This window comes from Bicyclus anynana, chromosome 8 (genome assembly GCF_947172395.1).
Source record: "Bicyclus anynana chromosome 8, ilBicAnyn1.1, whole genome shotgun sequence".
Taxonomy (NCBI): domain Eukaryota; kingdom Metazoa; phylum Arthropoda; class Insecta; order Lepidoptera; family Nymphalidae; genus Bicyclus; species Bicyclus anynana.
The window spans coordinates 241983-267306 of NC_069090.1; the positions used below are offsets into that span (position 1 = coordinate 241983).

The 25324-nt window shown below is 39.7% G+C and overlaps 2 protein-coding genes across 2 annotated transcripts; one reads left to right on the plus strand and one right to left on the minus strand.

The window, feature by feature from the left end:
- The first annotated feature begins 4392 nt into the window (after window positions 1-4392).
- Window positions 4393-8184, plus strand: LOC112049634 (gamma-secretase subunit pen-2). The gene is made up of 3 exons (XM_024087602.2): window positions 4393-4600; window positions 5284-5388; window positions 7113-8184. The coding sequence occupies exons 1-3, from the start codon at window positions 4540-4542 to the stop codon at window positions 7250-7252; spliced, it is 306 nt and encodes a 101-aa protein (XP_023943370.2). The 5' UTR covers window positions 4393-4539; the 3' UTR covers window positions 7253-8184.
- An 836-nt stretch (window positions 8185-9020) lies between these two features.
- LOC112049632 (glucose-6-phosphate exchanger SLC37A2) lies at window positions 9021-25155 on the minus strand. The gene is made up of 14 exons (XM_052882780.1): window positions 24705-25155; window positions 20640-20809; window positions 18129-18209; window positions 17309-17442; window positions 16788-16920; window positions 16225-16373; window positions 15758-15823; window positions 15012-15056; window positions 13992-14181; window positions 13691-13839; window positions 12902-13025; window positions 12166-12243; window positions 11932-12046; window positions 9021-11265 (listed from the first exon to the last, which is right to left on the minus strand). Exons 1-14 carry the CDS (start codon window positions 24830-24832, stop codon window positions 11190-11192), a joined length of 1638 nt encoding a protein of 545 aa, XP_052738740.1. The 5' UTR covers window positions 24833-25155; the 3' UTR covers window positions 9021-11189.
- Window positions 25156-25324: the final 169 nt, after the last annotated feature.

Consider the following 25324-nt stretch of genomic DNA (forward strand, 5'->3'; position numbering starts at 1 on the left):
TATTAATTTTTATACAACATACAAAAATCAATATAACTTGAAAATCGTAAAAATTCGGCTAACATAATATATTGCGTTATTTTAGCAGGGCTTGTTGTCAGCTATCATGTAGATTGTAGAGTATGTATTTACGAGACATCAGAGGGTAATTAAATAGATGGCGTTACTGCGAACAGTATGACACGAAAAAAAAGGGAAGTTGGCTCTTTTTACCCTTTAAATTAATTTACTCTTTGGTGTATTATTTTATTTGTATTTTATATACTCACTTTGGTTTGGGTGGCGTTTGTGCTGTGGACTAATGTAGAGTAAATAATTTAAAGAGATCTGTGATGTCAAATCAAATCTGTGGTTTGTGTTTGTGTTGTGACTTGTGGTCAGTAAATAATTATAGTATCTATTAATCTCTAATCTGTGCTGTGCTTGTGGTGAGTAAATATGTTCCTTGCTTGTGGTTGTGGCCATGCCATGGGAACTTAGAAGAACGTGAAATCTTTATGAAGCAGCGCCATCTACATTCTAGATTTAAGATTCCAGGATAGTAAATTCAATGACTAAGGTGTGTATGTAACAAAATGTTTTTAGAGATTAAAACCGTCTATGCACGGAAAAAAAGCGAAAAGAATTATTTTTCCTTTTAATTATGACGCGTAATAGGAAGAATGTGTTTGTATTTCTAAAGCAAGGGGATTATTTAAGAAAGACAGTAAGTGTACATTAATTTCAACGACGTGTACATTAATTTCAACGACGTTACACATAGTCATTTGTCCAGTGGTGTATAACAAAGGTACGATCTAATAATCCTGAGTTCGAGCCCGGGGGTATCAATAGAAAACTTTTTGTCTTTTTTTTTTTTTGTTTTTCTCTATTGGTTTCTTCAACTATTACAAAATCAAAAGTTTCTCTCCTCTACAAAAAATATGCATTATTATTTGTATAACAATAATGGATACTGTACTAAAAATACCGTGGCTAGTTACTAGATGGCGCTATCACAGGCGTTCCGAAAAAAATTAGAGTAGCCATCTATTACAGAGTAGTATCTATTTCCAATAATACACTGTAATGTAATCTTTGGTTGTGTTGTGGCACAAACGTCAAATGACTGCGGTGCCAAATTCAGTAAATTCACAAAAAAATTACGAGGACTAGAGAATGCGAATCACATTTATTGCTGCGGCTTAATAATGAACAAGGTCTGATGAAGGACGCAATCCCTTTCCCTCCATTGAGTGTGACCAAAAACGTTTCAGTATATCCTTTGGATCATAGTGGACCTGTAGTTCTTAGTACGATACATCACAGGCTAACATCATCTGATGACAAAGAAGAACATAGGCAACAACCGCACCTAGTTTACCTTAACGCAAGAGAAGAGTCAGATTTGCCAGTCGATCACAACTTGTATTGTTTGCGTCCGGTGACCAACGAGCCCCTTGTGAGTGTGGCGTCCGCATGGCTCACGTCTCAAGTTTTTGAAGAAGTATTGACAAATGAAAGCACCACAGTGATCAATGACACAGGTCAGGAGCTGCTCGAGGTGCCACCTGATCACACTGAGAGTGCATCATCACCAGGCTCACCAATGAACCCTGACGAACAAAAAACACAACCTGGCTTTAAAGTTCATGTTGAATACAATTTGAATGCTCAGCCAATTTCTTATGATATAGTTTACCCTCAAAACTTGACTCATAAAAAAGAAAAGAGAACTGCAAGTACATCTGTAGAGTCCACAGAACAGTGCGGCACATCAAGTGTTGTTGCACAGACCGACGAAACAGAAGATGTTTACACATTGGTGAGTGACAGTGAAGAGCTTCCAAACTCTCTATCAGGAGATACAGAACTGTCACAGGAGGACTCCATCATGGATACTCTAGGACTCCTGCTAGGCCCTGAGCCTGTTACAGGTGCCAATGAAATGAGAGACCAGCTTAATATACATATATTGCCAGACACTCCAAGTGTAAGAGGCAAATCACTCCAGAAGAAGTTTATTACAATGGAATCATTATTATTTGGACAGAAAAAACAACAGTCCTCAGGGAACTTAAAATTAAAAGTTAATCATGCCAAACTCAATATCCCCTCTGAAATGAATAAGTTACCTGAAATGACAGCATCAGATGTCAATGCAGTTGAACAGGTGCATAGAAAAGCTCCTGTGAACACTGGCAAACAGATCTTTGTTTGTGCAACACATGATCCAAAATATTCAAAGTGTTATTTGCAAAAGTCAAACTATAACACTAAAATAAATGAAGCTATGTCCAAGAAAAGTAACAGTACCACCTTAGAGAAAATGTTACGTGCACAGAATCGGATTTTACGATTGAAGGTGAAGTGTTTAACTTCCAAAGTAAAAACACTAAAAATGAGAAAAGCCAAGCTGTTGGCTGAAGGGAAAAATTATTTTAGAAATTATTCACGTTTAAGTACACAAGAGAAATTACTGGTAGACGCGCAGCTGAGGCTAGCTCGAGCACGACCCAGGGGCGTCCGCTTCACTGAGGAAGAGAAAATGTTTGCATTCAAATTGTACACCATAAGCCCCGAGTGCTACAAATTTCTTCAAACGTATATCAAATTACCATGTACACGTTCAATAGAAAAATTTTCAAAAACTGTCATTTAATTTTTTTTTTCAAGTTTTCTTTGTACGATCATGTTGTGTTTTTGAGCAAAATAAATATCCCAAAAGCACAGGCTTGTCATTGAATGGTTCAAATGAGAGCACACAAAATACAATAAAATCAAACTGGATGAGGTGAGCCAGCTTATGCCTGAAAGCAGATAATCACCTAGTGGGAGAGAAAATGAATTTTAGTAAGTTTTGTAAATGAGCCTTACAAATATTATGGAACATAAGATTGAGAGCTAAAGAAAAACAATTCTGCTGTTGCGGTGGTGGTGGTGAAACAATTCTGAGGTGCAAACATTGAGGGAGGGTATAGATATAAACATTCACAAGTGGAACTATGGAGCACAGCCAGTGAGATAACACCGCAGTAGTTGGTGCAGACATCATGAATCCTTGAACTAACATCTGTGCACAGTATTTGTTTTTGGCTATGATGTGAATACATAGATTGTAAATGATTATAACGTGAAAACTGAATTTGTGATTATTAATACAATTGTTGCATGCATATTGTATGAAGACTAAAATGAAAAAAATATTAATACCTGATTTTTGTTAATTAATATTTCCCTCAATTACTTATTTGTATATATTTTAATTGATAACAATGTTAACTATATAGGTACAAAGAAAATAAAATACATAACACTTGAAAACCAATGAAATGAAATGAAATGAAATGAAACCGCGTGAAACTCGATCAACTACCCCTTCCCGTTCCCTGCCCCTACCTCTTTTTCTAATTTTCCGCGCAATTTTTTAAATATTTTCTGTCATATGAACCTTCTCCCTAATTAACGTAAATAACAAAAGACAATGTCATTACAGCAGACCACAGACAAACATTAACGTTCAACTATTGTTCACTTTTTACGATGTCATAATACGCAATAGTACGCTTTTCAGCAATGCAGAAGCAGGCCGGATTTTGAACTGCCTGGAAATTGCTCGGATATTGAACGAATTCTTATTAGGTCATAGTAACCTCACAGCGATCACTTGAAAAGAAGTAGTAGTAGTAGTCTGTGAAGAGAGAATAGAATGACTAGGGATGAAACGATACCATTGAGGTATCGATACTTTTACTCGATACTGTATCGGTCGTCAAGTATCGACTCTTACTCGGTATCAGTTGAAAAGTATCGATACTTACTCGTATCGAATCGTTTTTGGAAATTTTTGAGTAAAAACCGTAACATGTACTAGGTATTCTTTATTGTTAAGTACATTTATGAAAAAGCCTGTCTTTGTAGTGCTTCCCAAAAATATTAATTTTTCCAAACGTTTCCTAGTTAAATTTAAGCGAAGTGGCATAGACAAACAAGCTTGCCAACTACACAAACAAAACTAAGGCTAGGATGCCTTCAATAATTTCAATTTAAAATATGCAATTTTCAATTATCAATGTTAAAACAAAATAGTGACATTGGTTTACTGATATGAGTACTTTTGACCGATACCCACTCGATTCTTAATTTCAAAGTATCGATACTAAAAGTACTTGGTATCGGCGCAAAAGTATCGAGTACGTACTTGTATTTACTCGTATCGTTTCATCCCTAAGAATGACAGATAATATTATGATTAATACTCAGACCATTAATAACTTATTTAATATTAGTTTTAATGGTCTAAGGATTAATATGATACTTTATTCAGTGTTGCCAACTCAAAAAATTCCGAGTCTCTAGAATCCGAACAGCGAACCATCTCTCAAAACGTCATTTTGACACTTGGCAAGTTGCCATTGCCAATTTGACGTTTGTGTTTGTGCTTGCTTGCTTGTTGATGTTGTCATGAACAGAAATTTAATGAAATGTTAATGTTTACGCATATTAACAATTAAATAAAGTACATAAACTACGTTGCTGCAAGATTTTTATTAATTTCAAATGGATCTAAATAGATTGCCTAATGACAAAAAACTACAGCTGTGCAAGTGGTATTTCAAAGGTACATTTTTTGTTTTTCTTAAGTCACCAATCTTCTAAACAAAATGTTGACTTGAAACTGAAAGCACTGAAAGTTGCAATGGTTGCAATGTATGTAATCACAATGCAATGTGTGAAAGGCAAGAAATTAGAGTATCAGAGCATTTAAAAAATAGGGTAAATTAATTGTTGTTTTGTTTCTTCACAATGTTTCTTCTTAATCAATGACATTTTTCATTTTTACTGAATTATCCATTGTTACCTCAATATGTGATTATCCCTCTTTTTTAACATATTAATATAAGCTTATTACTCGCCTGCTCTGAGAACTTGCTCAAACAAACAGATTCTTATGTGGCATGAGCTCTATCTACATGAACTTTAAATTTAAAACTTATATGTAGATATTGTTTACAATAATAATATTAATATTAATTTCTTTATTAAGGATAAAAATCCACGTACAAAAGTATAATGTACCACCAGTAATAATGTATGTTTATGAGTTAAGTATACATTTTTCTCAAATTATCAATAAATCGTCAACTGACATAATATTTAAAAAGCCATTGAAGGTTAAACTGAATTATTATTTTTATACTATTTATGTTATCAAAATATACAGTTCAAAGAAAAGTTGTTCAATCTTGTTTCGTATACAAGTGAAAGCCCAAAATTATCAATAAGATGTAAGATTGTTTGCAGTGGGATGTTTACTGCTGCCGTTTGTGTGGGCCGTCAACTCAGTGTGGTTCTTCAAGGAAGCCTTTGTGAAGCCACAGTTTGAAGAGCAGAAACAGATCAAGAAATGTATGTATCATTTCTGTATATAATTGTATACATATAAAACTCCTGTTCCTGAAGAAAGCTATATAAACAGCGTTCTTAGCAATTTACAGATTCCAAAGATTTTTAATCAAAGGCTACTATTTTATAGTATACCTGTAAAGCTTTAGGGTTGGTCTCACCTCCTTTTGATAATAAGTGTGGGATATTCTTACATTTATGCTTTTTGTCAAAATAAAATATAAAGAAGGAACTTGTGAATAAGTTATGAGACACTTGTTAGAAGGTGGTGGTACGAGAAGCATAGTCAGTTTTGGCAAAGAGCCCATCTACTAACAATGCAAAAATGGTGAATCTCTCTTTAATTGATGTACAATAAATGCTATTTTGTGTATAATATATTTTATTTAAGAATATTTGCCAAATCTTTGAAATATGACCAGTATTCTCATTTCCCTCAAACTAGTCAGGAGTGGGTATGACAATTGACCTGCAGGTGGCGATTGCACCACAATGTGTCGGTGAAGTGTCCTACCTCTGAGGATTTAAAAAAAAAAATCTTTATTTGAGGCCTTCTTCTTCTTAAGGTGCCTCTCCTCTTCCCATCAAGATGAGCTGTAGAAGCTCGTATCTCTCGTGTCGTAGCACGTGCCCTAGATACGCGACTTTTCTCGTCTTGACGGTCTGCAAAAGTTCACGCTTCTGATTGACGCGTCGCAGAACTTCGGCATTCGTCACTTTCAGGCCTTGACCCATAGTAGTTAGTTAAAAAAACAATAGCGTAATATGTATGTTAGTAGAGTAAATACAGACCAAAAAAAAAAAAAAGAAATAATAACAATATATATTTAGGTATAATACTTACTTAAGATATCTGCCCTACATACTGACACACCGGGCACACAGGTATGTGTGTGTATCCAGTGCCTCAGTATGGGACAGTCATACTTTTCACTAATCACCCTCAGGAAAGTGTTGGTGCTCCCCCACACCCTGCTCATCAGCGTTGCAGTTTGTTTCCGTATGACTGTAGAGAAGCTGTCAATCCTTCCGTACGCAAACATTGCTGATGTACTACAGTACTGTGGGATCTACTGATGTACTACAGTCTCCATATCACGCTGAAGGCATTGTTGTATTGCACTCAGAGTGCATTGTATGTCTTCTGCATATAGTAGGCTGCACGTGTATAGCGTCTGGCAGAACACCTGTTACTTTTACGTCTCCTGTAGACCGAGCGAACTTGTGAGCCAACATATTGCATCTGACAGCAAAGCTCTCCTTTCCTTTTCCATGTTGTCGTTCAAACCCTCAGTGACAATATGACCGAGACCAACATGATGATATTTGAACTCCGACACCCTCTGAAGCTTGATTCCTTCCAAAGTCACTGGTGGTACATTTTCTAACTTTCGTGAGCCCACCTGAAACACCAAAAGTTCGCTCTTCTTAACATTATACAGAAGGCCATGCTTCTGCGCATATCTCTCACAAATTGTCAGCAGCTTCCGGAGCGCCCTCACTGATGGACTCAACAACACCATGTCGTCAGCATAACTCATATTGTTAACACACTGCCCATCTATTGAGCAGCCGACACCAGCATTGCCGAGCTCTATAATGAGTTGGTTCATGTAGAGATTTTTGAACCCATTGTTTTGGTTAGGATTCTATTTTTAAAACTCAGAATCCTATTTCATTGTTATTAATGTTAGTATTAGCTTAGAAAGTGATATTTGACTTTGCAGATGTGATACTGAGCGGCGTGGGCACACTGGTGTGGGCCACGGCGCTGACCACGTGGGCGGTGGCCTTCCAGCTGCAGCGGGTGGCGTGGGGCGCCACCGGGGACGCGCTGTCCTTCATAGTGCCGCTGGGGCGAGCTTAGTGCTGCTATGAGATTGAGATCCAATTTATTTTGTATGACATCAAGTGAAATATTATAAATATTTATTAATAGGAAACAAAAAAAATGTATAACATAAATATTATAATTATAGTATAGTAGCTGTATTGGCATATAAGTAAGAACAATATATAGTGATATGCTGTAAAATAATATGTAGGTTTAGTGTGCACTAAGCTACTGAAGTTCTCATGCATATTTATAAATTGTTTGCATATGCTCATGCATATTTAAAAAAATTGAGTTCGCGAAATCTATATACTGATGCTGAAGAGTTTGTTTGGTTGAAGGCGCTAATTTCAGGAACTACTGGTCTGATTTGAAACATTCTTTCAGTGTTAGCCCATTAGCCCGTTTATCGAGAAAGGCTATATAAGTATATAGTATCCCCGTAATTTTACAGGAACGAGAACCACGCGGCTGTAAAACCAGGCGGCGTCAGATAGTAATATAAAAATGGTGGTGTAGGACATAATCTCTGGATCTACTGAACCAATTTTGAAAATTCTTTTACCACAAGAAAGTCGCGTTATTAGTGAGTGTGTTATACTATATTTCATCGCCGTATTCTCTCGGGAAGGGGAAATACGGGGTCGGTTAGTATATTTATATAACACTAGCTGATACCGCGCGGTTTCACCCGCGTGGTTCCTGTTCCCGTAAGAATACAGGGATAGTATATAGCTTATAGCCTTCCTCGATAAATGGGCTACCTAACACTGAAAGAATTTTTCAAATCGGACCAGTAGTTCTTGAGATTAGCGCGTTCAATCAAACAAACAAACAAACAAACAAACTCTTCAGCTTTATAATATTAGTATAGATTGTATTATGTACGTTAATATGCGCTCTGCTGATTGAACTAATTATGTAAATAATGAATTATTTAAATAAAACACATTTTTATACGGAAAGTGATTTTATTTGTCTTATAACATCATCATCAACCCGTATTCGGCTCACTGCTGAGCTCGAGTCTTCTCTCAATAAAAGAGGTTAGGCCAATAGTCCACCACGCTGGCCCAATGCGGATTGGCAGACTTCACACACGCTGAGAATTAAGAAATTCTTTGTTGTGCAGGTTTCCTCACGATGTTTTCCTTCACCGTTTGAGACACGTGATATTTAATTTCTTAAAATGCGCACAACTAAAAAGCTGGAGGTGCATGCCCCGGACCGAATTCAAACTCACACCCTTTGGAATCGGAGGCAGAGGTCATATCCACTGGGCTATCCACGGCTCTCTTATATACTTTAGAGTATATCGGTATCCACATTGAACATATATGTACATATTGTTAACATTTAAGTATCCTATAGATTAATAGAACTTGCTCTATCGTCTAGCTCTAGACCTAGAGGTATGAGTATAGTTCTCACCAAATTGGACGTCTCTGAACACGAGGCGTAGAGATGAATAGTTTGTTTGTTTGATTGAACGTGTTAATCAGCAACTACTGGTCCGATTTGAATAATTCTTTCAGTGTTAGATAGTCCATTTACCGAGGAAGGCTATAGGCTATATATTATCCCCGTATTTCTACGGGAACGGCAACCACGCGGCGTCAGCTGGTAATATAATATACGGGCTAATAGACCTGCGCAGTGAGTAACAGCGACTGACGACTATTTGTTTGGGGATAACTTTATGATTCGGTATGTTGCGGTGCGATGCGGGACTGGTACCGACGTTACGATGGTCTTTAAATACACGTAACGATAAGCGTTGAACAATGAAGAAATGAACATCTTGTTATTATCATTCATAATACTTTTATTCATATGATTTAGATAAATATAATACTTAAATTATGTTACAAAAAAGAATATAAACATTCACACTTTTAAATGCCTTACATTTAAAAGGAATTGCGCGAATTCGTAGTCACAACGATAATGTCACACTTCATGTTTTGTAGTTTAGTCTATCGAATGTACGGAGCAATGGCGTCACTCGACCATCTGCAGCCTATGGCAAATTCATTGGACGAGCCCCAGAAAAATTACCAATTTATATAGTTGCCGATTCGCCAATGAGAGTGATCATTTTGGAAAAGGCTTCTTGGAACATATTGAATTACTGATGGAAATTCACTTGTTGCAGCAATGTATTTCGTTAACGGACTATAAAGATTAACATACATCTCCTAATTGAATGTTGTAGTTAAATAAAATCTTTAACAAAAAAATTAAACCAACTTCAAAATCACAAAACTAAATAGCGAAAAATAACATCGTACGTGCCACCTTCTGATCACTTTGAAGACGGTGCCAATACAGTGATGCTTAAACTGTTTAAATCATAAAATTTTAGGATTCAAAGAAATTTTCAAAATCAGTTAAGAAATGGCGTAGTTATGAGGTAACAAACATTAAAAAAAACATACGCGTCGAATTGAGATCCTTTTTTTGAAGTCAATTAATAAATCTCAAAGTCTCAAAATTCCTTTCATGTCGCTTGTTTTAATTAAAATGAAGATACTGAAATGTAATTTTTCAAATATCCACTTCACTCGGCACCTGACGATCCATGGAATGTTAATATATTCATCTCATGGCAATGTTTCAGATTATCTAAGTTGTATGTATACCAAGTTTCAGTTTCAAACTATTATACTTTTATTTACACAAGTTTCAATATGAGAAAATTATTAAAAATAAATAAAAATACATTCTGATAAACTGATATTCATAGTTTTTACTGAACTATTATGAATGAAATTGATTATGAATCACGGCTAAAACTCTAAAGTGATATTAAGCCTGACTAGTATCGAACTCCTACGGGGCCCTCAGTCATGAGCTGGTTCTTGCAAAGCAGCACGATCCAAACTGAACGTTTAAATTTCAGTTTATCGGCGTGTATCGATCGCACAGAAGAAAATACTACAAACTATGGCAATATAATTCGGAAGAACGTGATTTGTCGATTACACAGACTAAACTTACGAGACTTGATTCATCGGACTAATTGTTGTCGTAAGAAATTCGATAGTAAGAAATGAATGATGAAGAAAATCAGATTTTCTCGAATTGTTTTTAAAATCGAATCGAGAAAATCCCATGTAGTCATATTTTTGACATTTAACATATTGTGGAGCATGAATGGACTGAATGAGAAAGTAATAAATAGTCTTAATATGAGAACTTTGTGGTATACAAAAGATGTAGTTATTACAATCGAGAAAGGTATGCTTCGATAATTTGGGCACGTAGATAGGATTAATGAGGCAGACTAAAAAAATTTACAAGGCGAGGGTGAATGGAAATATTTAAAGGGGAAAGGCAAGGACTGTAGGCCTACAAAGCGCGCCACACATCTCGTGAAGAGATGAAGACATATCTCTCTTGTCCTATCGCAACGCAAGACGGAGAGCGATATATGCGGTGCGACGCTATTGGTCACAATATGTTATTTAGTCTTCAAGAAACCTGTCGCGGCGCGCACAGAAGATACAGAGTACTCTAACGACGAAATTGTATGGAAGGATGTGGATGGAAAGAGGAATTGATATGCAAGGATTGTAGCTAGAGAAAGGACGTGTTCTGTGCTTACCCCTATGGGCATATGCACAGAACATGTGTGTATGTAAATCATATATTTTGTCTTGGATTCAATCTGTATAATCAAAAATGCTATTATATGCATTTTGGAAAACCCAACTCCTTTGTTTATAATATTAAACAATCGACTGATGTGTTATTAACAACAGACTTATTAAGATTCTTGTTACGTCAGCATATTTTTAAAATCCTTTTTTAATACACCTCTAAAAGCGTCCGTTTGAAATTTTCCCTAAATTGACTAGCCGATTGTAATCGTTGAACCGACATCAAATCACTCTACACCTGCGTCATATGTTGATAGTTTCAGTACAGTACATATATACACAATATACGCAGTGGCACAGTCCGTCCGTCACTCGATGCGCACGACGCGCGGCGAGGCGAGCCGCCGCTCCTGCCGTATCCGGGACACCTCGGACGACGCCACCCTGGAAATTAATTATTATTATTTCTCAGAGAGGGGAGACGAATATCTTAGCATTCCATGGATTCACCGTGCGGGTGCCGGGTCCATCGCGTGGTAGAGGTAAAACTCCGAGTATATAATGAATCAAAAATGAAACAAACCTCTTCTCATTTTAGATAATGGAGTGAGACTATGCTAGTGTTCTAAAGAAAGTAAAATCTTGAGGTATAATGGAGAGCTTTGTGTTTTTGAAGGAGAGGAAAACTAAAAGGAGTACTGGAGATACTGCTAGAGTTAGACAAGGCAAAGATAGCAGTGCTACACAATTAAAGCAGATGGTAGACTTTTTAAGAAAACCACTATGGGAATAAGACAGCAACAATAATAGTAGTCTGATATTTCAACTGGATATCCAGGCGGTGACAGAAGTAAGAGTCGAAACGAAAGGCATAAAGCCAAAGGAAATGTGCTGAGACAAAGGGTTCAAGAAGGAGAAATCTAGTTAGTGGCGACCACAATAGATAGACGATTGACGTGATACAGAACCGCTATTCCAAGAAGAACAAGAAGGCTTCAATATCATTGAATTGGCTTTAGGAGATATCAATTTTGAAAGACAAATGCAGATAGACGTGCTGCAAGTGACGGCAAAGAACACAACAGCCGCAGTCCCTGAGTCCACGCTCACCGCAGCAGCAGCAGCAGCGCCAGCACGTCGCAGGCGATGAGCATGTAGAACACGTAGCACCAGCTGCCCGCGCGCCCCGACACCACGCCCGCCAGCATGGGCCCCACGGCCGCGCCTGCGAACGACATAAGCACCTATCATGTCTGTTCTTAGTGTACATCTTGCTGAGGGAGTCGGCAGTTTTCCAAAAACCAACAATTTGTAAATAATGTCAGTCACGTGCAGATTACCTACCTATACTGCCCGTGCCGTCTATGATAGCCGTGACGGTCGCCAGTGCCCTGCCATCGCCGGCAAGGCTACTGTGTGTGCCTGAAACACAACACATCAATCAATAGCATCAATCCGATAGTAAGATTGTATATAAAATCATTATTATAAGTTAAAAATAAATGTGGACACAAATGAAACCCTTGTCGAACTCCAGACGGATTCATACTATTGTGTACACTATAGTAAGATTCAATCCGAATGAGATCAGTAAAGCTCGTATTTAACCTCGCCGCATTCATATACTACCATGTATTCTCGGCTAGGTTAATCTAACTAAAAGCAAATACGATTCACTTAGTCAAAGGCTTTTTTGAAATAAATTCTTGAATAATGATGTATGACAAACCCATCAATCTTTGTAGGTAGTTTTTCCAGGAACAAATACAGAAAATTATTATAGGTGTAAAGTTTCACACAAAAACTGTAGTAAAGTAACTGAATAATTTGATGTTACGCGTATAATACTCGTACACTATATTGTGAACGTTATCCGGTTAATCATTATCAGTTCGTGGATACACAGCACCACAGAAGTGTCGCAATGCTGGAATGACAACTCATGTATCAAACGCGCATTTTGCCTTTTTTGTTCAGAGTTGTCTTTCTTTTCTTTCTTGTGTGTTTTGGTTAATAAATGAGTATATTTTGTCTTTTTCTCTTTCACATAGTAAAAGTAGGGCATCAACAGAGTCCTCACCGAGCTCCGCGCTGACGGCCGTGGTGATGAGCGCGTAGGGCCCGTTGACCAGCGTGCCGGCCAGCACCAGCAGCGACACGTTGAGCGCGTACGACGCCGCGCCCCACGTCTGGTACGCCAGCAACTGCCGAATAAACGCACTCCAAGTTTCTTTTACATTGAACAATGCGGAGCGAAGCTACACCTAGAGATTTCACTTAGGAATCAAATCAGAAGTTCGCGGAGTTACCCACAGTACAACGGGTCGCGTAGCTGAAGAGACAATGAGCGGACCACTCGGTTGCTAAAATCAAAGGATCTTGAAAACTTTGCAGTTCTAAGGCTGGTGTTAGCCGACCCCCCACTACTCGTAGGTTAGCCGACGACATCAAACAGTTCGTTTGAGCCATAGACTACAGACGGCTAAACAGTAGTGTGAAGTCTTTATCGCAAGGCCTATGCCCTTCAGAGGACGTGTGACGGCTAATTGTGATGATAATGAATAACAAATATTAGATAGTCCATGGCGGTAGTCAGGCCCTAGCTTTTTTTATTCCAAGTTGAAAGTTTATTCAACCTATACCTTTAACGGTTTCTACAAATCGTTTCAAAACGCTAAGTTGCTTGACAGTACGTCGTCGCGGGTGGGATACCTACAACCAGACTAGACCTGAACCAATGAAAAAAAAAATCTAGTGGCCCATGGTGGGAATCGCCAAAGACCTCTCTGTTGAGAACCTAGCACGACAGAGTTGTCGTCATGTCGAAATATAGAAATCGCAATAAAATATCGCTAGGCATTGTACTCACGACGGGCGCACACAGCGCGTAGAAGCCGGCGCAGACCAGCGCTGGGCAGCTGGCGTAGTCGGCCAGCAGCCCCGCCAGCGCCGCGCCCACCACGCCGCCCACGTCGAACGCCGTGCTCAGCTCGCCCGACTGCTTCGGCGTGAGGTGCGCTGCGGACACACGCGCCATTCGTCACTGAGCTTCATGGCTCTGTTGATCGACCCGTCGACAGATATGTACGAATCATATTAGCGGGTGTACCTACTGATGTCAGGTCTCAGATTGAAAAACTATAACATTTACACACAGTTGATGTACTCACTGGACGAGTTGATGTAGAGCGGCAGCCAGTAGAGGAAGGTGTAGCTGACCAGCTTGGCGAAGAACAGCGACAGCGAGAAGTCCACCACGCCGGGGATGGCGAGCGCGCGCGTTAGCGACACCGCGCCGCCGCCCGCGCTGGCGCGCCGCCCCAGCAGCGCCGTCGCCTCCGTCGCGCTGTCCTCCTGGTACTGAGTATCAGTGTCAGCATATTATAGTAGTCTATTCAGGTCTCCCTCCATTGAAATTGGAGCTTAGATGCTGCTCTGATGCAGGTTGTACCGGTGGTAATGGTTGACTCATATTACGATCACTATTGAATGTCAATGATCTGGTGTAGAGTCTAGAGTCTAGACTGATGGCCCAACATGAAAACATGCGTGAGAATGAGGCCATCGGGGAATCAAGAGGCATAGGGTGTAGGTAATACCTATTATTAAGTTCATATCAACTGTAATATTTAATTATACATTTAATAGTAACTAACCGACTGCGTATTAAACAAACAACCGAATAGAGTTGACATCACGTAAACCTAACGCGACATCATCAAATTATCAGCTAGGGATGTGTGACGTATTGCAATGTCACAATCGCTTCTGTTAGTGGTGAATGGTGTGACTTGTGTTGTAGCACACTTCGCAAGCAGTGATGGTTTCCGGGTGTTAAAACGGTATACCGCCTAGAGTAATATAAATAAGACATAAAAATCTTAGAAGGCTAAATAAATTAAGGCTCATAATGACAAGATCTTTGAGATCCTTAAAAGATATTTCCGTTGCATATTTTACTTTTATTTCGAATATTTTGTAGGTTATTTATTGTGAACTTCTGCAATCTGCAACGTATTTTCTGCTTGTATTCATCTAGGGGCACGGGAACACACAACTTTTTACTGGTTAGTAAATTGTACAAACAAATTTGAGCTATAAAATTAGGTGATCTATGATCGATTTTACTCAGACGTCTCTGGTTGTTTCATCACTCGAAGACCATCGCAAATATAAGTATGGTCACTTACCGGTGCTGAGTTGGCGGAGTGTCGCGAGGGGCGCAGACTCGCCGCCTGCAAACATGCTGTTATTCAAATACACTGTCGTACCAGTACGCTTTCGTACCGGTACGCTACGGTGGTTGCAAGCGCTGTGCTACTTCTACGTTAGGTTAGGCTACATACTACAGTCAGAAATGTGTGCCAAATATGATACCCAATACATTTTCCATAGCAATATTTATGTAGATGTCAGAAATGTGCAAGAAATATCTAACCATATGGGGCCTATTTCAATCAACAGTTTCTCAAATTTGGAACCCTCATATCTGTAATTTTGTGTTAGTAGCAATAATAAAATATTGACAGTAAAATTATGAAATATATTAAACTGGCAGACGTCCGCGACTTCGTGCGCCCTGAGACCTCTTTAATCCGGCCCTCTCGCAAAATCCGCTCTTAACGGACGTGCCAAATTTCATAGTTGACTTTTCGCTTTTTTAATTAATTAAATTATATTATTCTTTTACTAATTTGTCATTAGAAAATATATACCTAAATACAACTCTTGACATTTACTGTTTACCAATATATTTAACTGCATAAGGTGTGGTCAAATGAAATTTTGTTTGTTATAACTTATTTAAAACTCGTTTAATTTTTAACTCTATACAAATTACTGTGAATCTTGCTAGTATTTCTGGGTTAATATTAACCGGCCTATCCCTTTAATTGTTATTGACATGTAACGCTCACTCGCACGGCATGCCACTCACCTGATCTCCGACGATGACCTGGCTCGGCTCCTCCTCTGAGTCAGACCTGTGCGTTTGTCTGCTGGGCTGAAAATTCCAACTCAATCAGTAATTTCAGATACATTTTAGAGCTAAAAAGTGATCAACTTCGCTTATACCAGGTAAAATTATATTAGTTTCTCGAGTATTTGGCTTTAAAAAAGAGCTCGGCTTATATTATACAGGTGCGGGTACTCGTGCGTCCGACGTAGTCTGTGCCAGTAGCTGGTTTTAGGAGCCTTTTGGCGTGGTGGAGTCCGCGTTGAGCTAGCGGGTTCCGTACTCCATCACACACTTTTACATTAACCAAAACTGTGTATCAAAAGTTCGATGTGAATGTATCGAACTTGGCCTTCAAGACTAACATTAGGTCAAGTCGAGATGCACTCGATTCTGGAGCCTGAGAATCAATGAGTGTGGAGCCCTAGCGCTCCAGATGTGGTACTCACAGAGCACCTGTCGACGTTGAGCCCCACGTGGCGCGGGTCGGGCGCCAGGAACAGGAACACGACGAAGCCCATCGCGCCCATCACCAGCGCGGGGTACACGAACGACAGCGCCCAGTCGCTCTCCACGTACTCCGCCGCCATCAGAGTGCCTTGGGTTCATTATATGAGTTTTAATCAGTACTTTGTTCCAATTACTGTGATGTAGTTGTTTATTTTAAGCAGAGAAAATCTCAATCAGAAGTGGGATAAGCAGTGGTAAAAAAGATTTTGTCTGTACCAAAGGTGATTTACCTCTGAACCTTTTCACGTCAAAATATACTAATAGTAATAATAGATTATTCAGGAGATGTCAGTTAATTTTTGGAACAATCGGAATGTGTCTTTTTATGTCTCCCAAGACAAGCTATTCAGTCTGCAAACTGTCAATAATACCAAATTAAAAGTTGGTGGAAATGCGAGTAAAATTTGGTAAATTGTGATATCATCACCACAACATTTTGTTAACGCAATTTTCACTTCTATTCACTGCTGTGCTATTGATCTGAACACATAGCAGCACTTACCCAAGATGTTGCCCAGTGAGGTGTGAGAGTTCCAGAGGCCGAATATGAGTCCCTTCTTGGCGTTCCCGAACCACTTGCCGACGATGGCGACCGTGCCGGGCCAGCCCGTGGTCTGCGCCACCCCCGCGCCCGCCTGCCGCACGTTATATACTTTTTTATATAGATATTTATGAAATTCAATGAATCCAGATGTTAACGCACAAAGATAAAAAAATTAAATGGTGTTTCGTTTTCTGCTACTATCTATCGCTCCAATCCAGTTTTTGGTACTTATTTATTTCTCGTAAATATCAAATATTTTTTAACCGACTTCAAAAAAAAAGGCTCCAACTCCACCGTATATATATTTTTTTTATAGTACAATTTTATTAAAGCTCTTTGAAAAGTACATAGGGTAGTAATTATTACCGGTCCGGAAAGCAGATTCTTGCGAAAAGAGAAGGCAAGAAACAAAGCAATGTCTCCTTTTAAAAATTAAAAAAAAAAAAGACTTTTTTATCTCTCTGTATATAGGACGTTACCTGCACGAGCAGGTAGAACGATATGTCATGCACGTTGAGCGTGCGCCCCAGACCGAACAGGTAGCAGAAGACGGCCGAGCTCAGCATGCCCAGCGACAGGAAGTAGCGCAGGTCCACGCGCTCCGCTATCATGCCTGGACAAGTTCATACATTATTAAGACTATGTAAAAAGTAATATTAGTAAATTCGTGAAATAAACTATCCATATCTTGTCACCCTAAAACTGAGACGAGTTTAATGGCTCAATATTTTAAAATCCATCAAACAGTGGTGGTATGTGAAGATGTAGCCTGTGGTGAAATTGGCTTGCACTTGCATTAGAAGGTGCCTATTCACTCTTTCAAAATTCAAAAATAATTTATATCAAGTAGGCTCAGTTTACAAGCAATTTTGAAAAGTTTGACTATTTGTAAAGGTTCTACCACCGGTTCGGAAGGCAGTTTCTGCTGATAAGAACCGACAAGTTGCTCTTTTAAAAAAATCATACAGTATTATAATTTACAATTGATAACAACATTAGAATTTCTCATAGTTTTACTTCCTGTGTGAAGGTGGAAGCTGATCCAATGGCTTCAAAGCACCTTTATCTCATCAATAGTGTAGTAACCTCGACTAAGTAAATGTCTTTTAACACATTGTTTAAAGCTATGCATTGGCAGGTCCATCACAGTCTTGGGAATCTTGTTATAGAAGAGTACACCTAAACCTAGAAAACATTTTTTTACTCTTCACTAGATGATACCCACGTTTTAACTGGTATGAAAAGCAAACGTATAAGGGTATTTCTAACCTACAGTTAGAAGAAAAAAAGGAAGTTTACCGGAAACAAACATGGCGCCCGCGTACGAGAAGAGGAAGGCGGAGTCCAGCGTGCCCAGCAGTGTGTTGGCGTCGCTCGTGTCTGCAACAACACTGTAATTAGCTTTAACACTCCGTTGAGCACTTCTCATGATGTATTGTGTATTTGTATTCATGCAAGTCTGCGCAATACCATAGCTTCACTACTGCATATACCCACTCTATAAGAAAAAAATGTTTGGGAAAATCTGGTTTAAACTGATATTGATGAATGTTCTTAGTATAGAAATTAGAATCACTATTAAACCCTAGATGTAACGTAACGATCAGGATTCTATAATTACAATTATTTCGCAAAATCATCAAACAATATGCTCGAATATAGTTCACACGTATGTAGGTATTATATGGCTTATGTAAACTGACCTGCTGGCCTATTCATTAATTTGGTTTTTATTAACAACCCATTAAAATAAACATCAAATCAATTAAGAAATGTCATCTATCTACTGTATGATATTCACGAAGGGTTGTCAATAGGCACTGGATGACATTTGTCACTTAGAATTTCAATTTCGTATCTGTCAACTAACATACGTGAATGTTAGTGAATTAGCCTGCAGAGCTTCTACCTATTCTATATTTATTTCTCGACAACATTTTTTTTTCCATTGATATGACAAATAAACGATACGGCAAAACGAGATACATTTACACTTGACCTATTATAAAGTTTGTAATTTTTAATTAATGTAATTAGTAATGATTGCATGTTATTTGTTACACTGAAGAGCGCATGGTGATAAGGCATATTCATATTCATATTTTATATATATATACCTACTCGTTTCTACGTCTGTACTCTGTATGAACAACCGGTAGGTAAGGTACGCGTGACGAACACTCGTGACCTCAGCGTCAGCACAGCGATTTGCACGCCACGCTCGAAATCCTACTCTTTTCAATAGTCACGATGTTTTGGTAAAATTTACTGAATTTTATGCAGCTATGTGGCTATAGTTCGTTCCGTGTATCCGTTCTGTAGTCCATACATAGTGGTATCTTCATCATCATCATCATATCAGCCGATGGGCGACCACTGCAGGACGTATGCCTTTTGTAAACAGGACATAGTGGTAAACAGATGTTACATGAGGAAGTCCAAGTACACACCACAGTAACATCGTTACAGCTCTGGCTGGCCCGTAGCGGCAGTTCTGCTGCAGCACGCTCTTCACCACGGAGATGGGCTTGCGCGTCAGGTGGTGAATGTGCGCGACGCACGTCAGCTATACTCACTGAAAGGCGCCCAGTTGCACCACTGGTCGTCGGCGGGGCGCACGCCGGGCGGCGGCGTCAGCCCGCTGCAGTTCTGGTGCAGCACGCTCTTCACCACGGAGATGGGCTTGCGCGTCAGGTGGTGAATGTGCGCGACGCACGTCAGCTATACTCACTGAAAGGCGCCCAGTTGCACCACTGGTCGTCGGCGGGGCGCACGCCGGGCGGCGGCGTCAGCCCGCTGCAGTTCTGGTGCAGCACGCTCTTCACCACGGAGATGGGCTTGCGCGTCAGGTGGTGAATGTGCGTGACGCACGTCAGCTATACTCACTGAAGGGCGACCAGTTGCACCACTGGTCGTCGGCGGGGCGCACGCCGGGCGGCGGCGTCAGCCCGCTGCAGTTCTGGTGCAGCACGCTCTTCACCACGGAGATGGGCTTGCGCGTCAGGTGGTGAATGTGCGCGACGCACGTCAGCTATACTCACTGAAGGGCGCCCAGTTGCACCACTGGTCGTCGGCGGGGCGCACGCCGGGCGGCGGCGTCAGCCCGCTGCAGTTCTGGTGCAGCACGCTCTTCACCACGGAGATGGGCTTGCGCGTCAGGTGGTGAATGTGCGTGACGCACGTCATCTACTCACCGAAGGGCGCCCAGTTGCACCACTGGTCGTCGGCGGGGCGCACGCCGGGCGGCGGCGTCAGCCCGCTGCAGTTCTGGTGCAGCACGCTCTTCACCACGGAGATGGGCTTGCGCGTCAGGTGGTGAATGTGCGCGACGCACGTCAGCTATACTCACTGAAGGGCGCCCAGTTGCACCACTGGTCGTCGGCGGGGCGCACGCCGGGCGGCGGCGTCAGCCCGCTGCAGTTCTGGTGCAGCACGCTCTTCACCACGGAGATGGGCTTGCGCGTCAGGTGGTGAATGTGCGTGACGCACGTCATCTACTCACCGAAGGGCGCCCAGTTGCACCACTGGTCGTCGGCGGGGCGCACGCCGGGCGGCGGCGTCAGCCCGCTGCAGTTCTGGTGCAGCACGCTCTTCACCACGGAGATGGGCTTGCGCGTCAGGTGGTGAATGTGCGCGACGCACGTCAGCTATACTCACTGAAGGGCGCCCAGTTGCACCACTGGTCGTCGGCGGGGCGCACGCCGGGCGGCGGCGTCAGCCCGCTGCAGTTCTGGTGCAGCACGCTCTTCACCACGGAGATGGGCTTGCGCGTCAGGTGGTGAATGTGCGTGACGCACGTCATCTACTCACCGAAGGGCGCCCAGTTGCACCACTGGTCGTCGGCGGGGCGCACGCCGGGCGGCGGCGTCAGCCCGCTGCAGTTCTGGTGCAGCACGCTCTTCACCACGGAGATGGGCTTGCGCGTCAGGTGGTACGTCATGTACGTGAAGTATGTCAGCACCAGCACGCTCGCCTGGTAGCTGTAATATTTCCAGCTCAGTCATAAGCATGTAGTTACACTTGAAATAACCTCCTTTTTCTAACTATATGTACCTATTATGTAAGCGAAAGGTCACTAAATCATCACGAAAACTCGTGGAAAAATTGAATGTTGAAATAAAGCAGGAAGATAGCTCAGATTTTAGATGCAAAACTCGTTCTTAGTTTTCACTAAGAGCGAGTTTTGCGAGAGGGCTACATTAAGGAGGTCTGAGGACGTTAAAAGTCGCAGGTGTCAGCTAGTAAACTATTAAAGACAACCACACAGTTGACGTTGTATATCTTAACAGATACTCTGACTATTGAAATAAAATGAAGATTAAATTGCAAGTATCCATCCCTTCATAGATATGGTGCATTATCAATATTATGTATTAAGTTTGTATGATTTAAAATTTCAAAAAATCAAATCACAATGTCATGGGTCATAGTTTCTATGTCAGCACAGTCGCGGGCGTCCGCTAGTAAGATAATAACACACAAAACAATAGCACAGCAAATTACATGTCATGATAGCATTATATTACATACCAACAGCATAGTGAGTCATGCCATGTACTAAAGAACATAAAACGTGTCCGAATAATACTTATTTGGTCAATTACTAGATATTATATACAAGCCGACGCCTCGCGGTTTCATTCGCGTAGTTTCAGCTCCTGTGAAAATACCGGGATAATATATGACACTCACAAATAATGTTGCTTTTTGTATAGTGGTAAAATAATTTTTAAATTGGTTCAGTAGATCCTGATATTATTCCCTACAATACATAACAATACATACAATCCCCAAAAACTTTACCTCTTTATAATATTAGTATTTCTTGTTAATATTAGTAGATAACAAAGACAGATATAGGTAGATTTAAATGAGATATTTTTATTAGATAGTTGATGAAACAAACAGCTGATCCACCCGATATCAAGGAATGCTTTCAACATGTACAGACCCAGTGCAGAAAAATCTAAGAACAAAGAAATAAAGCGCAAACATTGATGTTGCAAGGAGAACCTTCTGGCCCAAGTAGGTAATTTATAAAATGAAGTTAGACCATTAGTTGCATGAAATGAAGGCTTATGTTGAGCTACATTACCCTACCCTTATCTTACTTCTTTAATCACTATCAGTCTTTTAATGGTCCACTGCAGGGCCAGACCTCTCTCTTTATAGGAGAGGACATGCAGGTTGATGTGTATTAATCCAGAGTAAAATCTATTTCCATTACAAACAGCCAAATCACTTTAAAGCAGCGTAAAGGAGGAACAAACATACACACAAACTTTCGCCTCTATAATATTAGTGAGATTTTTAACCTCATTTCAGCCAATTAGGCCAACAAGGTCTGTTAAACCTTGTTGGCCACAGTTCAGGTTGACAACAACAAACTTTTTAGTGGAATTAAATGTTATCAATAATTGGAATATCATGTATGAATCTGCTATCTACATTTAATGTATGATAATGAAACAACTCATAACACCTAAATATGATTATCATCAAATCATTTGTGAGTAGCAGATGCCATGTGGATTAATCTACATATTTGTTGTTCTTGTGGAAATATGGGAATACAATATGTCACTCACAAAGAATGTAGCTTTCTATTGGTAAAAGAATTTTCAAAATTGGTTAAGTAAATCTAGAGATTATCTCTTACAAACTTTATCTCTTTACTGTAATAGTATAGATTAGTTAATAAAACAATTTAAATAAACTACTTGAAAGGATTTTTCTAAAGTGCTGTGATGTATACACATATTTATATGTGCATACAATACATCTAAATATTTCTCGTGGTATTCAATGACAACTTAGCACTTGACTGCCATTTTGCCTGACGTCAAGTGATGGTGCAATCTAAGATTGAAGTGTAAAGTGAAAGGAATACACTTTACTAAAGCAAATCCTTGACTAGTTTCAATACTAAATTCAGAATGCTAAAGCCTGTACTTCTTTGCTGAAAATAGGGTAACAACTGACAACAAAGACTGATCACCCTTCTAGCCTTGAACAGGCATCCCTTTTCTATAAGTCCATCAGACCAGTCTTTAGCCAATTTAAATCAACCTGAATTAGGAACCATATTACATCCAACATAAAACTGGAATTTAAACTAATAATACTAAATAGTATAAAACAAGTCGCTTTCTATGTCCCTTTGTATTTTATATCTTTAAAACTATGCAACAGATTTTGATGCAGTTTTTTTTAATAGACAGAGTGATTGATGAGGAAATTTTATAAGATATAATAACATCCATGGTTCCCGCGGGATTTGTGAAAAGCTGAAATCCACATGAAGTTGCAGGTGTCCGTGCAACTATTGTAAAAATCTGTGCAACGATTGTAAAAATATTTATATAGTCTAACTATGTAAAAATTTTAAATATTTCTTTAATAAGTAGTTGTTTCTTTTCTTTGAACTATCAATCAAAGAAAAATTCACACTTTCATTCATTCATTTTTTGTTGAGAAGAAGTAAAGTAAGCAAAAACTTACAATACAATAACCTTGAGCAGCACTTAATCAAACTATACACAAGTACAAACTATAATCAATTAGTTACAAAAACACTGGGAAGTCCACCTAATTACCTAACAACATTTGGTTTTTTGTCTGTTGGTACTCTTTTGTGAGATGGAATGGAATGATGCACTTGGCAATTGATAATACTATGACATTTTATAAAATGTTGTTTTACTTGAATAACTTTGGAATTACAGAATACTTACTACCCTGGTTAGTGCTTGTTGTCACCTGGATTTTTTTACTTGAAATTAGTAAACCAAACAATCTCAGCTTAAAATTAAATCTAAAAACCTAGTCCCTAGTTTGTATTTCATTTTTATTTATATGTATATCAGGGATTTATAATATAATTTTTCATAGTTTACAAATTTTATATGTGCAAAATCTATGTAGGCTCTTGTTCCCATTCTAGTCTATACCTTGATAAAGTACAGGTAACATGAAGAGGTAATTATTATTTACAAAATTGTTGTTGTTAACAAAAAGTGACAGATAAACATCTGTCATCAATAGGTAATGAAGCGGCTGATGAACTGGCGCGTCGCGCCACGACACTGAAGGTAGTAGGGCCCGAACCAATAGTACCCAGACCATTCAGTGAATACAAAACATGGTTGCACTAACAAACCATCAGAACCCACTCCGAACTATGGGACAGCATAACCACATGTAGACATACAAAAGAGGCACTCTCAGGCCTCAACCCAAGGATAACAAAGAAACTTATGAACCTCACACGAGACAAGCTGAGAACAGTAGTTGGCCTCATAACAGGTCACTGCCCGCTAAACAAACACCTTTCAATTCTAGGTATGACCGACAGTCCTCTGTGCAGAGCCTGCATGGAGGAGGACGAGACACCGCAACATGTTATGCTCAGTTGCAGAGGCGTAACGGAACAACGAGCAACCTACATTGGCTCCTCAGCGACACTCCATGAGGCTATCGGCGACCTGGGCGGCCTGCTAAGCTTCTGGAGAGAGCTCGGCTGGATGGAATAAATCCAGCGGGAACCTACACCGAGGGACCCACGCACAACGGCCAAACACATGGCTAAGTGCGGAAACGGCCCAGAAGAAAGAAGAAGAAGAAAGATCTGTCGTCAAACTGAACACATTTTGATGAGGTTAAACTTGAAAATATAAGCCATATTTAGTTGTGTTTAATAAAAACCCAGAAATACATAAAATATGACATAAAACAATGTTAGTGTGTAAGAATACTACAATAAGAGACTTTCTCTTTATGATGTGAAATTTTAGATTTACAGCAAAGCCCAAAAGATTAGTAAACTACGGAAAGAGTTTATGGTGGTTCTAAAAATTTCTAATACACAAATAATACCATCGTAATCTATTGAACTGCAGGCGAGGGCACATCCACGAGCTGAGCTTCTGGAGACCTTGCACCCCCACGGGCGCGTCTCTGCTCACGCCGCTCATTTTAACACAACTCAACAACTTCCTCAGCATAAAGTCCGCTTAAACGCTAACACTCCGCGCCCGCGACTCTACAGCCTGTGATGAGTCAACTCAACATTTTGCAGCCTTTGTGTTTAGTACAAAAAAGTTTGTTTATAAGCAACAAGGTAAACTTCCATGAGAAATGTTATTTTTCAATGTAACGGTTGTGTTGGTACGTTGGAAAATAATATTCATGGGTAAATAGCGCTTTGAGGCATCACGTTTGTCTGATACTTTGTTATTAAATTGTTTCTCTCGTTAATTATTTGCGTAAATTTACTTCGAATTCGGTCGCGAACTTTTTAGTTTTGATTTGACAATGACACGTCCCAGTTTTAAATGTCAAAAGTTTAATAAATGTCAAATTCGTTTTAATAAATGGTATAATTACAGCTCTGGGGTAGAACCTTTTTGAGCCTTAAGTGTCACTGTCAATAATTATATGTATGTCTCACAGACTATTTAAAACCTTCAGATCAATCACCTTAGAAACTGCCTCGC